Source organism: Gymnogyps californianus, chromosome 10, assembly GCF_018139145.2.
Source record: "Gymnogyps californianus isolate 813 chromosome 10, ASM1813914v2, whole genome shotgun sequence".
NCBI classification, from domain to species: domain Eukaryota; kingdom Metazoa; phylum Chordata; class Aves; order Accipitriformes; family Cathartidae; genus Gymnogyps; species Gymnogyps californianus.
The window spans coordinates 23,621,249-23,640,467 of record NC_059480.1 but is presented as its reverse complement, the minus strand read 5'-3'; the positions used below and the strand labels follow the sequence as shown (position 1 = coordinate 23,640,467).

General features: G+C 47.8%; 1 protein-coding gene across 2 annotated transcripts in view; it reads right to left on the bottom strand.

Annotated features, from left to right (window-relative positions):
• Positions 1–572: 572 nt before the first annotated feature.
• PLD1 (phospholipase D1) overlaps positions 573–19,219 on the bottom strand; it is a 68,718-nt gene continuing 50,071 nt past the window's right edge. For both annotated transcript variants that reach the window (XM_050902144.1, XM_050902143.1), the window contains exons 19-26: positions 16,841–16,951; positions 16,033–16,121; positions 12,233–12,346; positions 10,746–10,795; positions 9,577–9,711; positions 6,985–7,138; positions 6,209–6,323; positions 573–5,641 (exon numbers count right to left, since the gene is read on the bottom strand). In XM_050902144.1, coding sequence (XP_050758101.1) covers positions 5,417–5,641; positions 6,209–6,323; positions 6,985–7,138; positions 9,577–9,711; positions 10,746–10,795; positions 12,233–12,346; positions 16,033–16,121; positions 16,841–16,951 — 993 coding nt within the window. In that variant the 3' untranslated portion in view covers positions 573–5,416. The remainder of the gene's footprint in view (positions 5,642–6,208; positions 6,324–6,984; positions 7,139–9,576; positions 9,712–10,745; positions 10,796–12,232; positions 12,347–16,032; positions 16,122–16,840; positions 16,952–19,219) is intronic.

The window sequence follows — 19,219 nt, the reverse complement described above, 5'->3', positions numbered from 1 at the left end:
TTGTGTTTATCAAGGGCGCAGATTGGATCTGGAAGTTTTGAACATGCGGAGAGCCCTTTGGCTTTTGAGAAAGGAGATGAAACCTAAGAAACAGAGAAGTTAATATGTTTTCAGTTTGCAAGAGAGCTTGGAAATGCCACTGATGCTTTATTCATCTCTTCTCCCCCTGGAGGATACCAGTAATCTGCTTTTTCCTCTCTCTATGCTGAATTTCCTCTACTGAAAGTTAAAAGGGACAGTGGCAAGTTAATTCTGTTTTGGAGACAGACCGTTTTTGTCTGTGCCTTTCATAATGCCTTTGGATTATTAAAACTCTTTTAAAACAGGTTTTTTTAATTTATTTAAGAAGTCCAATTTTCTCTTTCTATGCTGTTTCACTTCAGCAATTTCTCTCTCCCAGAAAAACCCAAATGACTCGAGTCTAGCCATTTTTATTGCGACCTTGGGCCTTTTCCATCGCGTCTTGGCTGCTGGGGCAGCACTGCCAATGCAAGGCAAGGGCAGAACTCAGCCCACAAGTGGGATGCAGCCACAGTCCCCCAAACAAGCAGAAACGAGACCAAAGCCAAATATTGTGACACATGATGATCAGTTGTATTTTCAGTCCATTAATACACATTCATTTACCAGATACAAATGGAGTGGAAAGGAAAGCAATCGTTAGCAGAAACAAGGATACAAAACTCAATTCCAGCAGCCTTCACAGAAGGGATATTCAGTGTTCACAACTGCACCGTCGGAAGGTAGAGACGCATGGAGACCTGCACTCACACTCGAAGTGGAAGCTCTCCTTTTGTTGCTTAGTTTGGCTAGAGACACAAATTCGAAAAAAAAAAAAACATTCCCAGAACTGTGACCTCCGACACTTTTTCTCGTTTCCCGAGTGTCAAGAAAGAGTCAGGTAAGTCGGAATTATTTACATGGAGGAGATCTATGAACACACAATGGGAGGTTAAAAATAGAATAATCACAAATACTGGAAAATACAACAAGAAAGCAGGCAGGGGAAAAAAAATTAAAAATAAGAGAAACCCCAAGAGGATCATTGCATTCAGTGGTCGATGTACAGCTTGTGGGTCTGCTCCACTTTGATCTACCTTAATTTGGCATGCTTGATTCACTGCCATGGCGTCACACTCCTGGTTTAAACCTTGATTCTGCAAAGCTCCTGGTTTCAGTAGGGTCTCAGCTGTGCAGAAGGGATGGCCCGTTTGAAACAATGCCACAAAATGTGAGAACGCAGTCGCGTCTTGTGGGCCACCCAAGAGGTGCCAACCTCTACCCATATACCTGGTCCGGAGACCACTTGCTTTCTTCACCTCGACCACCACCGTGTCCTACAGATCAAGTCCTTTCTGCCAGAAAACCAGTGCAGCAGCTCTGCAGCTGATGGAGGTGTGTCAGTTTAGACCAGCGTGGATTTGGGTCTTTACATTCGGCAGGAGGAGAAGGAAACGGCATTAACCTAAAGGACCATTCATTTAAACGTCCCCCCAAATGCAGCCTCTGTGCACAGATTAAACCCCCCTGACTGTCCTAACTACAAGTGCACAAAAGATTTCTTACACTGAAATAACAATAGCAAACCGCATCTGAGCTTGATTGTACATGGATGTTTCCTTGGAAGGAATAAAGATATTGTAAATTATAAATGTCAGGGTCCCAGCTAGGCAAAACCTGCACTGAGGTCTCCCCCAGGGACAGCACCAGGATTGCAAAATCATGTTGTGAAACCTGATGAAAAGAAATTAAAATGGAGTGTTCGGGGTTTAATCCAGCAAAGGTCACATCAAGTCAGGCAACAAACTGAGACCAAGAGACCAGAAACTGAGCCAAGCACTTTGCATCTGCCATGGAGCACTGGAGTAGTTCTCCTACAAATTATTTTTTAGTAAAGTTCCTACATATGATGACATTTTATCCCTCAATTTTTAAACCATGCATTAACTTTACAATGAAACATTTATCCAGTCCAAAATCTATATAACAAAACATATATTTTAAAATACCAGACTATTAAAAAAGATATGGTAAGGAGTGTGAGTTCTCAAAGTGGCAGGTGTTAAGGAATAAATTAAAGAAAAAAAAAAGGTGTTCTACTCAGGTTGAACTACAAAATAAAGTCTGAGCCTGGGAGAAGTTCTCATTTCCTATAGTTCTAACAAATAAATGCCACAAGAAACAGTTCATGTTTCCGGGTTTGCTAGTGCTTGAATCCACATCACTTGTTACAGTACTGTATATTTGTGAGTGATCCTCTCCAGTTTGAAGGTATTAAAAATAAACCCACGCTGGTATTACGCACTAAGAAGTAGTGATTGTTTAGGTGCAGAAATTAACTCTCTCAAGGTGTTCAACCTCACAGGCTTCTTAATATAAGAAATAAACCTCCCGTTGACAGGACCCAAGGAGCCAGCTCCAAACAGCACAGCCCACGGGTGTGAACAAGAGTTGTACCTTCACTGGAAGTGGCTCCAGCCCCCTCATCTATTTGGGGCGAGCAGTGCCACATCCATGGGGGGCTTCGGTGGCCGCACAAGCCCCTGGGGATACAGGGCTCTCTGCACTGTGCCGAGGATGCCTTGCACACCTTCCTCGCATTTGAACGTTACTAAATTCCTGGTATCAGGAATTTAGCACCAACACAGGGAAGGGACGTTCAGCACGGCTCCTCTGTTCCCACAGAGGGAAACCTCCTCCCGGACAGAGAGCCAATGTGAGGCCCGTCTGCTACTTTAATAACAAAAGACCTTCTTAATTAGCACCTTTTCACACAGAATCAGTCAATGAAATCTCTCCTCTGTGGCTCTGCTGTGTCACTTGGGACCAGCGGCCATCACACGGTGGGCTGAGTGTTGGAGAACATGCGTGGTTTTTCCCCAAAGCAGCCTGGCAGAGGGGGACTTAACGCCATTGGAGTTATGAAGCCCCAGTAATTAGCTACCTACCACCTTAAAAGACAATATAAGGATAATTTAACAATTACAAGAATCTTCGCTAATATGAGGACAGGGACAATAAGAGCACTTAGAAGATGACAGGAGTCTTGCACTGCTTCAAGGTTCATGTGTACGGGTGGCGGGGTTGAATGCTTCCTTTTCAACTATGAATACAGATCTGTGTGACTTACAATGATTCTCTGACAGGCTGTAATTGTTTAAAGTTAGCAGCTTTGTTCAAACTAAAACAGCTAAAAACATATCAGGAGAGAAAAGCTCTGAAGTAGCACTGACATGTAATAACAAGACACCTTTGATCTTTCTTGATTGCAAATGGTCGGGGCACATATTGCTCTGGCTCTGCAGGGGGTGACCCCAGGTCAATTTTTTTCAGGGAAAAAAATCAAGAGAACGTACTTATCTGCTTACAGCATGCCAGCCAAAAGCATCAACCCCCTGGACCAAAGATCATCACATAAAATGCTGGACTTGCACTTCCAACAGGCTAACCAAACCACAGATGCACCAACCAGAAAGAAGTGTAATTGGCAATTGCATCTACAAAACACGAGCATAAAAGAGTGAAAACCACAGGAAGGGGCTGAGACTCGGGCTGCCCTGGAGGAATGTCTGGGGTTGTTACTTACTCGGGTGACGCAGCAGGTACAGAGTTACCTGGTGCCTATTTACAGGTCTGAAGACACAGAAGACAATCAGTTAAAATGTGGTGCCAGCTACATTTTGGGGATAGCGAGGCGACCGGTGTGATTCTTTTCCAGTCAAAAACAGGTGAGATTGTTGGAAGAGCCAGAAAAGGAAAAAATAAACTTGCTTGTGAACTAAAGTAAATACCAGTTCACCTGGTCTTTTGACTAAGGAGAGTTGGGCACAGGGTTAAACCCAGCTAGCGAAGGGATCCCCCTGGACACAGCAGCAGTAGAGGAGCTCAGCCTCCCACTTCTCCAGATCTGACTTTCATTAGGCGTTTCTAACAGTCTGATCTCTTAGTGTTCGACATGGCACGGCCACCCACCGGGGAACACCTCTCCCGGGACTGCAGTTGGAGCTGGACATGAAATTGGGAGACACGGCTCATTGCAGGATGGAGGATGGAGTAAAGACCCAGGACGGCACCCACCATGCGAGGTCCCGACCCAGGAACGGTAGTGTTTCGCCCAGGGATGCTGAATCGAATTGCTGCTTCGCTGCACAGTGAGATGCAAAATAGCTCTAGAAACTGTCTTACAGAAATGGAAAACAGGACTGGGCATGTTGAGTTTTACCTGTGCTTGGGAAGACACATCCTGCATGACCGAGCTCAAGATTGTGGCTGGACCAATAACAAAGTAGACCAGAGACAAGGCTTTGCTAACTGCTCCCCTTTCCCCTTGCATTCAGCCCATCTACAAGGCAACACGTCAGCTCAGTTTAAGCATGGTGTCAGCTCTAGCTTAATGGCCTTTCTCTTCTTTTAAATAGGGAGGAAAGAGATGGAAAGAAAGGTCTACCTATGTACTGCAATAGAAATGCCTGAATGGAGGACCCAGAGTGCAGGGCTTAGTTCAGCCCATGCTGGCTTTTGAGTTTCTGTCCCATCACACGCAGTGCCTTGCTTTCCTTGAGCTCTGGAAATCTAAGGCTTGAGTTTAAACCTTGATCCTCTCCTGGAGAAAGCCTTCATGCACAGTTTGAACAAACTGACGTGCTGTGTTTCTGTAAAGGCCAGCAAAATCCAGTGATTTCCAGCACCTCCAGCTCCATGAAAGCTGCTCTTTGCCAAGACCTAGGCAGCACCATGCTGCATGAGGACTGCTGATTGCTCTAGCTGTGGGAGAAACAGGTTTTTTTTTCCCCCAGAGAGGAGAAGAGACCAAAATGCTGATTCTGATACAAGATTGTTAGTCTGTTCCCATTTAAGAAGTGAAACACCTACACTTGGCAAGCTGTAGGACAGCCCAAGGCAGCACCACGCAGCACTTCCCGACAGCGCCAGAGCTGCATGACGTGCTCTGACAGCGTACAAAGGGGTGAAATGGGGGGACTCCAGCGAGACAACGTGCAGATACCCGAAAGCCTTAGAAGCACACGCAGCCCACGACCCCTGCGTAGCCACAGCAGGATCACAGTACGTATGCAACCACAGCATACAGCTGGCAGTAGTAATAACATCGATTGGGATTTGTTTCCTGTCCTAGGAAGTGGCCTGCATCCTTTAGGTGCTCAGAACATGCCTTAAGAAGTAACTCCTTCAGAGGTTAAACTTCTCATTTGCCATAATTTCCAAGTCTTTCTGCTCCTCTCCTTTGCTAGTGTCAATTTGCTTCAAGTTCCTCCACCAAAATCCTCAAGAAAGGCACGAGCTTGGTGGACATCTTTTTCGCCTCCCTTAGCAATAAAAAGCTTTCCGAAATCCCATATCGTTCATCAGCTTGTCTCCAGAGAACAAGACTTTAACATGTAAAGCAGTCTGCATCTTCTTAAGTCCAAACCTCCATGGGTACCATGGACTCCTTTGTTCCGACGGAGGGAAGCAAGTACTCTTCCTCCAGAAAACGAAAGGGGAATTGTACTAAAAACCCACGAATCTTTTTTAATTCTTCTGCTGCTTTCACAGGATCATCATTCGCTAATTTGGGCTTGTTGATGAAATCACGCAGTTGGGTTAAATTATTCACCTGGTCACTGGGAAGGCATCGAAAAACCTGATCAAAACAGAAAGAAGAAGTGGCATGTCAGTGCGGGGGAAATACTGCAATGCAGAGTTCCCGAGAAAGACCACAACATCTAATACAAATTCCCCAGGATGGGAGTGACTTAATTAACAGCCTGGAGAATGGGGAGGGAAGAGGTATGTGCCTATCTGTGATATGGTTGGAGCAGGCAGAGGGTAAGCTCCAGGGCTTTTTCTGATCACTGCAAAATCTCATTAAAAACCAAAAGTAAAATTTGCTTCTACTCCAGTTACGCTATGGCCAACTAGAAGTAGTAAGTACACCATGGCCATTCACTGGAGCTACAGCTGATACAAATAAAAGGAGAAATCAGAACTGCTGCCTTCTTGGGCTGCTGTCACACTTCGAGGATGCACAAATTCCAGTTTCTTTTTCATAGCTCTTGCATCCGACACTACTCGTTCCTTCAAAGCATCTCTGAAGGTCCAGCCCCAGGAACTGGACCTGCTGCCCTTGCTCTCCCCGTGCTGCTTCTCCCGTTGGCATCTGCTGCTGCCACGTGGGAAGGAGGGAGGGGGAAGGCGCCGTGTTCCTCACCTTGTCGAAGATGGTGGCGTTGCGAGCTGCCGTAGAAATCCACACCTCCTTGAAGAATTTGTCACAGACGGGATCCTGGTGTTCCGGACTGAGATCGGAGCCGCCAAGGACAACCCTGAGAAGACGAAGGGATTGATGCTCATGGAGGCTGAAGCACCGGGTGCTCCCCCTCTTGAGAAATGCCAGGGGAGGAAAAGTTTCCTTGGGACTTGCCAAGCCCTGCGTGCTCTCAGCGCCCTCTCGCTCCCGTCCCCTGCAATAGTCTGTCAGCCTTAACGCTGCCCGAGTTTCTCCTTTTTTTTTTCTGGCAATAACTGTTCAGATGGGAAACGGGGGGGGGGGGGGGGGGGGGGGCAGGGGAGAGGAAAAAGAAAAAGGTCTTAATGAAAAAACAGCCGTGTTGCGGGCCAGATGGCTGCTCCAAGTGAGGAAACTTCCATTAGAAAGAGACACCACCACCCAAAATTGAGAGAGTGTGAAAACAGGATCTGGAGGCAAAATATCACTGTCTTGTTTATGAGCTCTCCTAGTGAAATCCTGGAGCAAAACGATTTGTAAGTCAAGCTGCCGAGCTGAGGACAGGAGCGGTGTGAGAAAGGCTAACGCCAGTGAAACAACAGCAAAACTCTGGCCTAAATCCAGGCCAGGCAATGCTAAACCTGAGCAGGCAGTAGCAGCCCCGTTGGTTTGAAAGGCTGCAGGCAGGTGTAAGCCTGAGCAAGCCCTGCCTGCATCCTCACTCGCTGCCCGCACTCGGCCAGCCCTGTGCATCCCACCTGAAGCACCGCAGCCGGAGGGACTGGGCAAACTTCCCAGCACTGTAGTCCTCCCCGTCCATCACGGAGGGGACGGTCTCGGTGTCCTGCACGATGACGGCCATCTCGCTGTCCCGCTTCCCCAGCATGCTGCGGTCGTTGATGTTGGCAGAGCCTGGCAAGGGGGAAAATGAAGCACTGGCAATGCACCACCGCTGCATGAGATGCTCCTGCACATCCTCCATCACCACCCATCACCCCCTGGGCCCTCTACATCCCTCATCTCCATGGGGGACGATCTATGGCTTTGCTAGGTAAAACCCCAACTAGAGGGCTTCCTTATGGGCTTCACAGACCCTGAGAGCCAGGACTTGGGGGAGGGAAAAAAAAAACCCTTATTTTTTGCAGGCTTCAAAAGCTCCAGGCTTGGAAGGTGGTTAAATCATAGCCAAGCCCAGGCCAACATTTCCAAAAGTTTACTCTCTCTGTAACTTCCCAGATGCTTTTGCTGAAGGATGCCACAGCTTTCAAAGGTCTTAACTGCATTTGGTTGGCATACCAAGTTACCTGATGCAGGATGGGATCCATGGGAAAATCTTTAGTAGTGTAAAGAGGGGAAGTTTTTCATTTGCATTTGGAAGGTAGGGGTTTTTCAGGAGGTGGATTCCAGGAGGAAGGACGTCATCTCCTTGCTGTGGGTAACCAACACCCAGACCCTCCTGTCCTGCCAGGACCACACTTTTGTGTCCGCAGACGCAAGAGCTCAGGCACCGTCCCTGCTAACGCAGCAAGGCAGCAGCAGACCCCAGGGCTCTGGGGGACCTTCTGACCACGGGAGATGTTTCTTCTCTACTCCTTGCCCTGTGCTTGCTGCAGGACTAGCGCACACTGCATAAAACCCAAACCCCAGAAAGGAGAGGGCTGCTTTCCAGAGGGGTGCAGGGGGAACACCTTCCCCGGCGGTGGGACCCACGGGTGTCCTGTGCACAGCTCCCTGCTCGCACCCTGGGAAATAACCACTTCAGTCCCCAGCAAAGCTGCTGGAAGGCAGCAGAAGTTTCCCCTCCGTTGCATTTCTACTGCACGGCTCTGGCTGTGCCTTTGGGGTGGGGTGGGGTGGGTGTCCCTCTCCAAAATGCACCACCCTGCTCATGTAAGGGTTTGGGTGCGCTTGGGCTCGCATGGCGGCTCCAGCCCTGACTCTGCACCATGGCAGGAGCTCCCCAGCCTGCAATGTGCCATGCAGGGTCTGACACCCGCAGCATTGCTCGAGACCAGCTGAGGCTTTATCCCCCAAACAGGTTTCTCTGTCCCACGCAGCCATCAGAAGGCAAGGGATGGGGGATACCACAGCGCTTGTTGGCTCCAAAGGAACAGCAAGATGCAGCCAGCGATAGGAGTCATCAGGTCATTAACCCACAGAAATGACCAAACAACAAAAGAAATCTCCAGACACAGCCCCCAGCTCCGTAAGAGACTGCCAGGCACTAGTTAGCCATTAAGCCTTCCCAGTGACTGAATTAACTCAAGGGGAGCTAACACCTCCAGAGGAAAAATGAGCCAAGCCCCTCTCTGTCCTTTCACCTCCCTCTCCTGCACGGTGGCCCCATTAGCATTTTATTTCCAGGCGCTGTCTCTTTCTTGGGTGGAAAAGGGATGACACTGGCTCCCCATCACCTCACCAGCCGGCATGGATGCACATGCTGTATAAAAATCCATCCTCAGGCTTACAGGTACAGAAAATAGAAATTAAAGAGCTGTCTCAGGCCCCCAGACCATCACAGTTGCAACAACACTGCTCCTGCTGTAATATTAAAACCACCTCTGGGCTGCTCTGCTTACTGGAGATGGGATCTGATCCCTGAGAGGGTAACAGAGGAGCAAACCTAACCACAGGTCATCCGAGACTACAGGCTGAACTGCTGCTTTGAAGGAGGGGAGTATTTTGAGCCTTGCAAAATCCGGTATGAAGTTATTCTTTGGCAAAGTTTTCGTTGCTGATACAACAGATTGAAAAGGGTTTCTTTAAAGAAACAGGCTAAAATTCTGCTTTTCTGCTGCAATGTAGAACTCTGAGCCTGAGGTCTCTTGTCTTTGCTTTGTGATCTCATAATAAATATGGTAAAAGAAACGGATGAAATGATATCTATTACTCATTATAACATATTTCCCCATTCTTAGGAAATGGAGCTGATAAATGACACATGTTGTCCAAACCTTCCAAATTTTATGGCACATTCTGTTCTTTAAGGAACAGATGACAAGTCTCACAAGTCTTCCTGCTAGAGCAGAGTTTGATACAAGACAGATGGACAATATTCCCTGCACTGGGATTCTCTTCACTGTTACACAGAGATTTAAAACCATTTTAGAAAAACAAATTAAATGACAGCCCTCCAAATCCTTTCCTCCCTCCTACCTACCCTCCTGATGAATTTATGAGCTTGGTTTTTGGGGGTTTTTTTAAACAGCAAAATATTTCACAAGAAAGAAATCACAACATAGAAAAGCACAGGGCACCACAGCCTGCACTGAGTACAGGGCAGAGAAGCGAAGGGACTAATCCAGATATAATCGAGTAGTCCAAACCCCTCCCGCAAGCCCCCTGCTCACCGATTATAACTGTGTTGTCATCAGCAATAAGCAGTTTGCTGTGAACATAGATGAGCTCTGTGACTAGTTTTCCTTCCAACTCTGCATATGTTCGAAGTCCACAGAATGATATGTAGTTTATCCACTTATCTCCAACTGAAAATTAAAAGAGAACAAAACCGATGGGATGAGGGAGGTGGAAGAGAGACGAAAGAGAAAAGACCCTCTTTATATAAAGATGCATATGAATAACAGTTCACTTTTGACTTTTTGAAAAAATAATAGACAAACAGATAATGGAAATAAGTTTCTTTAAAAACAGACTTTAAAAGCTGCCTGTGGGCCCTCTGTGCTGCTCTGACCCGCTGCCTGCTTGGATACTTCCACTTTGGTGAGAAATGACCCCAATCTCCCTTGTGCAGCACGCAAGTTTTCACAATTGATCTGAACACCTTAAAATAACTGGACTATGTGACTGTTCTTCTGCAGATCCTGCAGAAAGGAGGCCAACGCAGGTGTTTTGTCCACGCACAGTATGGAAAACATGTCCTAATGTACTTGTCTGCAGTTCAGATTTACACAAAGACCTAGAACGAATGAGGCATTATGTACGCCCCTCGTATTTGTGACACGCGGGTTTTCATGGTGCTCTGATTCCCAGCAGAGCAAATTCAAACGGGCATCCTCACGGCAAGGAAGCAACTCAGCAGCAGCGTCCTGCTTAGGCAGGTTTTCCCTCTCAGTGTTCGGCAACTGCCAGAAACAAACCCACGGTGGGATTCACGGGGGAGGCTGAGGGCTTGTCGCTCCCAGAAGCGTGACCCTGCTCAGGGCATTTTCCAAATAACATGATCCTGAGCAGCTGCAACCACGCCGTGCTCCTCCCTGGAGTCCTCCCCTCCTCCGGATCCGGGCTGCATCCAAGTGCAAAGTCTGACAACCGGCCACGGCTTGCATGACCCGACAGACCTCGCCACGGGGTGACAGCGGAGGAGGAGGTCACTCACCAGCCCCATGAGCCCGTAGCACACATTGCTGTGAGATACCCCAGTCCACGCCTGAATCCCTCAGCCACAGCCAGCCCACGTTAATAAGAAGCTGGAGAATCTGATTTATGTGTTATAGATGTCTCCATCGAACAGCAGCATCCCAAGACTAAGCAACATAGAGGAGAGGAATAAAGCTCTTACCCTTTGTCTTCAGCTGGCCCAAGATTGAGTTTTCTCCTCGGCACATGGTCCTGGAAAGAAGGTAGGCAGCTGTCAGCACCACCGTGACTCGAGGCAACAGCATATGCTGAAGCAGAACTGGGCGAGGTAAATTGCAAACACAGATGCCTTTTAAATACCCCATGCAAGCAGAAGAAACACAGTGCTTCCAGAGCACACATTTTTCCCAAACAACTGTTGATATAGCAAGGACTGCTCATTTCTTAAAGGAGCTTGTACCAATCCGCGTAGGAGCCGGGGAGCGTTTTTGTCTTCCAGAGCACATCGCAATGATGATAAACATGTTACAAACAGGGCTGCTACCGTCTGTGCCACAGGTCTGGATGTGAAATCCCATCAAGAAAAAAAGTCAACGCGTGCAGAACACCCTGTCAGGGAGTCTGCGTTTTTATGGCTGGGCTGGAAAAGCCACAGCCGGCATCTCATTCAAAAAAAGCCAACCCATGGGCTATTTCTCAAGACCTATGGTTGCCCTTGCAGAAGAAAGCTCAGGCAGAAGGGCCTGGTTGGGGAGACATGCTGCTTTCCTTCTGCCTGCGTCTCCTGCCCGCTCGTCCTTCCAGTAGGACCCCTGCAGACCAGCAGACCAGGGAGATTTCACTCCAGAGGTAGCAGTAGTCTCCGCAGACCGACTGCGCCCTGGCCATACCATAACACAGCAGCTTTCCAGTAAAACCATCTTGCCTTGGGCCATTTTGCCTTCCCCTACAGCCCATTCCCAGCGGAGGGCTACCTGGCACCACTGCGTCTCAGTCCTTCCCATGAGACCTGCTGTGTGCGCCCAGAAACATCCATCCCGGAGCACAGGAACCACGTCGGGGAAGGCAGCGTTGCCTTCGCAGGGCCGACGGGCAGAGTATTGACCAGAAAGGCAGTTTTGGAGACAAAGCCCAGCTAACGAACCCACAGGGCTGCGCGCTCCCTCCCCGGCTGCAGTGGCGATGGGGATGCTGCCGGGAGGAACCGCAGTCAAAGCTGTGGTAAGTGCCTAAAGGAATGGTTGAGCGGGAGGCTGAGTAAGTCCTGATTTGATGAGCTAAAAGGAAAGCAAACACTTGGCAGCGTTACGCTGCATGCAGGGAGCAGCTGATGAGCCAGGAATCGGGGGGGTTTGTATAAGGGATCGGGGGACCCACCGTGCCAGGGCAGAGGCAGGGATTTCACTGCAGAGAGCACCGGGCTTTACCCACCGCACTTCCCTGCTCGGCTAGCATCGCCTTACCTCCTAATGCAAATCCGGAGGCTAGCAAATAAATGAGTTGAAGTACTAAGTGAAAGCTACACAAACAGTTCCCTCTTCCTTTTCCAAACACCGCGTGCTCGTGTGGACAACATCTAGCGTGACGCCATGCTGATGGCAGCCGGAGCCTTGGGCACCCCCCGCGGCAGGCAGAGGTGACCAGGGAGGTCTCCGGCAGCCCTGCCCGCAGCGGGGCTGCCTGCAGTACCTGTAGTTGAAGTGCATTATGGCCTGCAGCGCGTTCCCCCCGCCAGTCGAAATGTCTCCTTCAAACCCAGGCAGCAGCGGGATCACCACGTATACTCGGAAACGCTTGTTTTCCCTGAAACGATAGTTTGGGGGAATATTAGCCTGCAAATGTGTCCTGGTTTCAGCTAGGACAGAGTTAATTTTCTTCCTAGCAGCTGGGATAGTGCAGTGTTTTGGATTTAGTAGGAAAATAATGTTGATAACACACTGATGGTTTTAGTTGTTGCTAAGTAGTGTTTATACTACGGCAAGGATTTTTCAGCTTCTCGTGCCCAGCCAGCAAGAAGGCTGGAGGGGCACAAGAAGCTGGGAGGGGACACAGCAAGGACAGCTGACCCAAACTGGCCAAAGGAATATTCCATAGCACATGACATCATGCCCAGTATATAAACTGGGGGAGCTGGCTGGGAGGGGCGGATCACGGCTCAGGAACTAACTGGGCATCGGTCAACGAGTGGTGAGCAACTGCATTGTGCACCACTTGCTTTGTATAGTTTAATTCTTTTAGTATGACTATTGTCATATTATTATTATCATTATCATTGTTTTTCATTCCTTTCTGTCCTATTAAACTGTCTTTATCTCAACTCACAAGGTTTTTTTCCTGATTCTCTCCCCCATCCCAGGGGTCGGGGGGGAGTGAGCAAGCGGCTGCATGGTGCTTAGCTGCCGGCTGGGGTTAAACCATGACAAAACGTTACAGCTTTGTACAAGGTGAAGTCCCCTCGGTTTCACTTTCCCTGTGCTGACCAACTTGGTTTCCATCCAAAGCTACTACACAAATTTTAAGGGAGCAAAGTGTGAAGCGTATTTCCAGTTTCAGGTCTTCATCACTTGTCATCAGTACCTCAGCGAGTGCTCAGACCTTCAGGAGGAGAAGGAATAATTTCCTCTCAGCAGATGACAAAAGAAGCTAAAGGAAAAGAAACTTTTTCACTGAAGTTCAAGGGCAGGCTAATTATCTTGCAGATTGTGTCTGCCACTATAAAAGTTCGTTTGAGCACCCCGACAGCCCAGTCACACCGATACTGGCGTAGACCGGTGCGTACGACTGCCTGGCAGAGCACAGCAAAGATTACAGAGCTATCACAGGCAGAAAACCAAAATCTAACCTGACATTCCCACTACATCCTGGTTTTCAGAAGTCAGAAACATCACAAAAAGTGGAAAAAGCTCAGGGCACAAGCAAAACACTGACCATTCAAGGAAGGTAAGTATTTCACTGATACATTGCAACCCACAGAAACTCAGTTCCAGAGTTCCTCCAAACTAAACCGTACCCTAACTGTGATGTGATTCAGAACAAAAGCTACGATTGTGGCACTGCTTGGGGCTTTTCTTAAAGCCCACCTTCGGCTTTTCTTTGCCGACAAAAGCCAGATGCATCTGCTCTGCCAGGGCTTTCCAGGCGCCCCTGGGTGTTGGCGATCCCCTGCCCTGCGCCCTGGAGGAAGAGGAGGAGGATGCTGCTCCATTGAAGGGTGCTGCCACTAGATGGCAAACACAGTTTAATCAAGGACAAAACCATTTCAGGAGCAGTCTGAAGGTAAGCCAGTCTGTAGTTTTTGGCCTCGGGCAAGTTGTGCCTGTGGATTTAAGCGCACAGGAATCGTGAAGAATTGGGGTCTCATCTGCGCTGGGAGGGAGACAGTGAGGACCCGTGTTTCTTTAATTTCAACCAGCGCTTCCTTATAGCTGTGCTATGCACGGTAAACTAGCGTTAGTCTGACAGCAGACCTCAGAAACAGTTAATGAGGTCTTGCCCGTACTCAACAAGAGACTTTGAAAGGAAGCCTGTTTGTATCATGATGACGATCGACCAACAAAAGCATTCCCCAAAAAGCAGCTTGTTTGTCTTAAGCCCAGTGTTTAGTAAACTAGTTAAGAGCCACCCATGAAAAAAAGAGGAAAGTAAGAAAAGAACATTATTAATTACATCAGCAGAAAATATTTAGTCTAGAAGAGTGAGAAGTGTACAAGCTTAACTAAAGAACTTAATTTATAATTGAACATCTGCATGTCACCTACGCTGTTTTCCCAGGTCAGTTTGGAACATGAGCATTATGATACAATCCATTTAGGTCTGAATTTACTTTTAATCTTAGGCAATGCCAAGCACTCTGGAGTGCGCAGAATCTGAATCTTACATTCAGTTAGGAATCACTGACATTAAGCTGGCACAATATTGGCATAAAATTGGAGTAATACAGAAGTGAGTATCACATCTGAAAATGGGTCACTGAAGAATTTGTGCGATTCCCTTTTGTACTAGACTTTTTGATGTCTGGATAGAATGACACCCTTTATATCAACTTTATATAAGAGGAAAAATCTTAGCAGATTACCTGGAGAATTTGCTGCTACCTCAGTAGCATTGCTAAAAGCAGGCAACGGATGCAAAGGGCCCATCGCAATCAGTTCCCAAAGGCAGGAAAGGCAATCCAGAGCGGCTTTCCAGGGGGACACCGACTGGCACAGAGATGCCGCGTCCGGCTGCCTGCAAGCCTCGAGGTTGCAATGCAAACACCAGCAACGCCATTTCCAGCAGCACTGGCACCGCTCCTCATTTAGCCCGAGTGAGAAAATCCACCCCATCTTTTCATCCTTATCTAATTTCAATTATTTGGGCTATGCGTTGCAGCTCACAGATTACCAGCAACTCCACCCTGTTACTCTGCCCTGTTGTTAATGGCATAGCAGATAACACCCATGTGCTTCCCAGTTTGAATAGTGCTCCGCTTTCCACAGTGCCTCTGAACAAAGCCTGTCTCATGGCAGCTCCTGTGGCCTTGCAGATACTGCCCGCACCCTGGTGTCTGTCTGTCTCAGGTTGGTTGCCTTTTCCCAAGTGGGAATTTCCAAGCTCAAGTGCCAAAGAGAGAGAAATTTCGGCAACTCTGGAGAGAGCACCTCTGGGAAAGCAGCCCCTGCACAGCTCTGGACAACTACAATATGGAAAAAATAATCATTGCAAGAAACTTCTCCATGCATGGCAAAAAAGCACATGAGAGATGAAAGGAAGAAGTTTAGAAAGTTTTCTGCATATCAGCCCAGCAAGACCAGGATACAGTTTTAGACTATGACATACATGTATCTTAAAGAGAGACTCCAAGGGAGCAACCTTAAGCAAGGCTGTCCAGGATCAAAGTGAAGACAAGCCACTACCTGTGGTATTAATGTTAACACGGGGTTAGGCGTGCTGAAGTAAAAGGAGCGTCTAAAACATGGTTGGATTTGATCCATCCAGGAACAAACGATGGTCCCCTTGCAATGGCTGGGGGTTGTGAATACCCTCCAGCACTTACCAGAAAAAGTTGTTCAAACAATAGCTGAACCCTGCAGCCAAATCCTCAAAATGTGTTTGCTTCCCCTGTTTGAAGCCAGTCCTCTCTACAGATAATTTAAATAAGCCGCAAATCCCAGTTCAACCTTCTCACCCATTAACTTGTCTTACCACACAGTTCAAGACTGGTTGGCTATGGAGCAAAGGTGCCACTGAACTGGAGCATAAAGGACTTGCTTTTAAACAAGTTCCACAGTTAAAAATGCATTTGCATCAGGGTAAGTCCAGAAAACCACTTGTTGGCTGCAAAGAAACCACTGAAGAGACTCACTGCTGCAAACGCAAGCAGATGTTCGACCGCATCGGTTCCGCACTGGAAAAGCTATTGTACAGTTGTGTCCATTAAGATATTATTTTGCACCACACCATATAAATGCACCTGGCAGACTTTCATTGCCTTGTTAAGAACAGGTTACCTGTGAGCTTTAAGAATCCTCTGAGCAATTGCATCGCCGATCTTGTTCCAGACAACTTTGTCATCAGCACAGCTAATAAAAAACTGGTTCTGCAGGAAAAGCAAGCAAAGCCTCTGTCAGACACTGCCAGCAACGAACAAAAAAATATTTGCATGCTTTATTTCAGACCAAGAGCAACTAAAGATAGCTGGGTTTGTGTGCCATTTGAGTTGATGCTTTTTTTTTTATTATTAAATGATGTGTGTGTCTGTGCTCGCTTAGGGAATGAATTAGTCCTTATTAATCACACTCCTTAGAAAGTTCACATAAAGAACATCCTAACAAGAGGCTAAGGAAAAAAAAGAGGAGAATAAGCGTCTCCATTCAGCCAGTGCTGAGAGTCACTCCAACACAGGAGATTCCTGCAGCTCCAGGCTGTACGGATGCAAGACCAGCCCTGTGAGCGGGAGGTCTGGGCATGCACAGGGGACGCGGCAAAGCCATGGAGGGGACAGGAAGACTATTGCACAGGCCATGAAAGTTGCTGGCAATTTTGCAAAGAGGCTTATAAAGGAGAGGTCTACTTTTGTGGTCAGAAGGCTGTCAGCCTGAAGTCAATGGAAACAGCCCCAAAAATTCAGAGCAGATTCTGTATTAATATCCATATGATGATCCTTTTGGGTCCCTTCCAACTTGACATATTCTATGATATGTACCTAAATTCATAAAAAATTAAGACCAAACTTCAAGGAGAAGAACAACCCTCCTGATGGCTGCGAGCCATGCCCAGAGCATCAGGACCCTCCTGCTTTCCCTCATTGCCACTCACTTCTATATATATGTAGTGCTTGCTGTTTTCTATCACGCTGACGTAGGCATTGTGGATGGACTCCTCGTGGTATTTAATGCCGGCTGACCAGTCGGCAGCAGAACGGATCACCTGGAAAGCAAGAGATAAACACCTTCAGCTGTCTCCCATCCAGGACGGCACAGCATTGCAAGTGAATTATTTAGGAGGCAATGCTCTTCTCTGACACCGTTCGCTTGTCAGGATTTCACTAAATAAGGCAATATGTGCAACATTCACCATTTATACTGCATTTGTAATAAAGAGAAAGGATGCTTAAAAATAGTATTAATGCTTAACAATGTTTTGGTTAAAAACATAAGTGCCCTGTCCCGTTGCTGCATTAGTGCCCTCTCCACCTGAGCAGTTTTAGGCGTGATAGAAGCAGCACAGAAGTTCCGTTCTTGCTTAAGGTCTTATGATAAACTGCTTTTAAAACAACCTGAATTTCCAAGCTTTAGGGGTGCATATCCAATCAGTGATCTCCTCGCTAGCAATATTTAAACCTGGTCTCCAGCTGGGGCAATGCATTTTTGCTACAAAGAGGCAGTACATAATTATACGGTCAGTCTGGTAACGCAGGCCATGTCTTTGTCCTCAGCACTCAAGCTCATTTATTTCTTCTACCAAATTCTTGCACAAGCCATCCGATTTGTGATGATATGACTTTTAAAATTCATAGCAGTTCAGCTGCCCACCCTTATTTATTAATTTTTACTGGAAATCCACATCTAAAGTAGATACTGCGAGATCCCCGGGGCACATTTTCCCCCTGCCTCCTGCAGCTCTTGTGCAAGGGAGCCAAACCAATATGAGAAACAACTTTGTTCATGCTCTCGGCCAGGCTGAGCAAGCCCCACAGCAGACAGCTTCCCGTCCCCAACAGCCAGAGATGCGACGGCATCTCCCACTCCTGCGCTTTGAGTCAAGAAGCAACTGCGCTATGCCCCGAGTGACATTTTCCTAGATGGAAATGTAGTTTTTAATTAAGTGCTGGCAGAGTACGTGCTCAGGGGAAACAGTTACTTGTGATTAGCCTCTGTCTTTAAACATTGTCAGGACAAAAACATTGAAACAATAGCCTTAAAATATCTCAGTACAGTCACTATAGCAGCCCTCGGGGCCAGTCACACACAGAAGAAGATCCAAATGGTGAGGCTCTGTGAAATGTGTGTGTCAGTACGTGCAAAATCCTGATGTCTTTCAGGGCTCAACAACATTTTTCCCTGGAAATCTGTCCCATGGATTTCTTTCAATTCTCCATGTCCAGCTTCTGCTTCGCTCCACGTTACTCTCCCTGTCCCCCCGCCATCCCTGATACCCTGACCCTGAGCTCTGCTGTCACATTGTCATCATCATCCACCATCAAAGCAGGCTGCTGGCCGTAGCATGGCTGAGGACTTTTGAGGGCTAATTAATTACCAGTGGTATACCAGTAGATAAGGATTTGGCCCTTTGGTCCAGGTGCTGCATGCCTGAACCAAACCAATCCTCTGGTCTCCAGAGCATCTCTGGAGGCGGCACTGAGGGGCATTGCTGTTAAGCAGCACACGACTCCTCAGCTAATTCCTTCCCCTGGACAGAAGGAGCCCTCTCCCACAGGTCACCAAACAAGAGATCCTGCAACTCTCCTATCTGGCTGCTCCCTTGGCCAACAGGAGCGAGCACTCTGCAGCCTCCCAAACCAAACGTCGGGGTCACAGATGCTTGAGTGAGGGAGCCAGCCTGTATGCAAGGGCCATCACAGCCTTTGCTGGTCCCAAACAGCCACGCTTCACTTGCATAAACCTCTGCAAGGCGATGCTGCTCATGCCCGTGGGGTTTTAATCACCCATTTGGTTTGCAAAGCCAATGCTGCTTGCTCCCACACGCCCCAGGCTGGGTGCTGCTGAAACACCACTGAGCACCACGGCAGACAGAGCTCCCGAACAAAATTCCACCATTTGCATTAATAAGTACAGAAAAGCAGCTTTTCTGGGTAGAAAGCAGGCTAATTCTTCCATACACACAGCTCAGGCTGCAGCCTGGACAGGAGCTCGCAGCCCCTCCACCTTCACTGGCACAGCCAGCGATGAGCAGCCACGCTGTCCCCTCCCTGCCTTTTGTCCTGCTGCGGTGAAAACCTGGGGCCACAAAGCATGTCCCTGTGGGCTGGGGACCTCCAGCAAATGCAATCTGGAACTGCACTTCAGAAAGCTGCAGACTGTAGCTTCCTAGTGTACAAAGTACTGATACGTAATCCTTTTTTTTTTCCTGCTAGTTAACTTTGTCCACGCTCCAAAAAGCCGCTTCTCTTTTCAAGATAAGCTGCTGAGCCCTGCACTGAACAAAGTAACTTCCACACCCTCATTTACAGCAGCA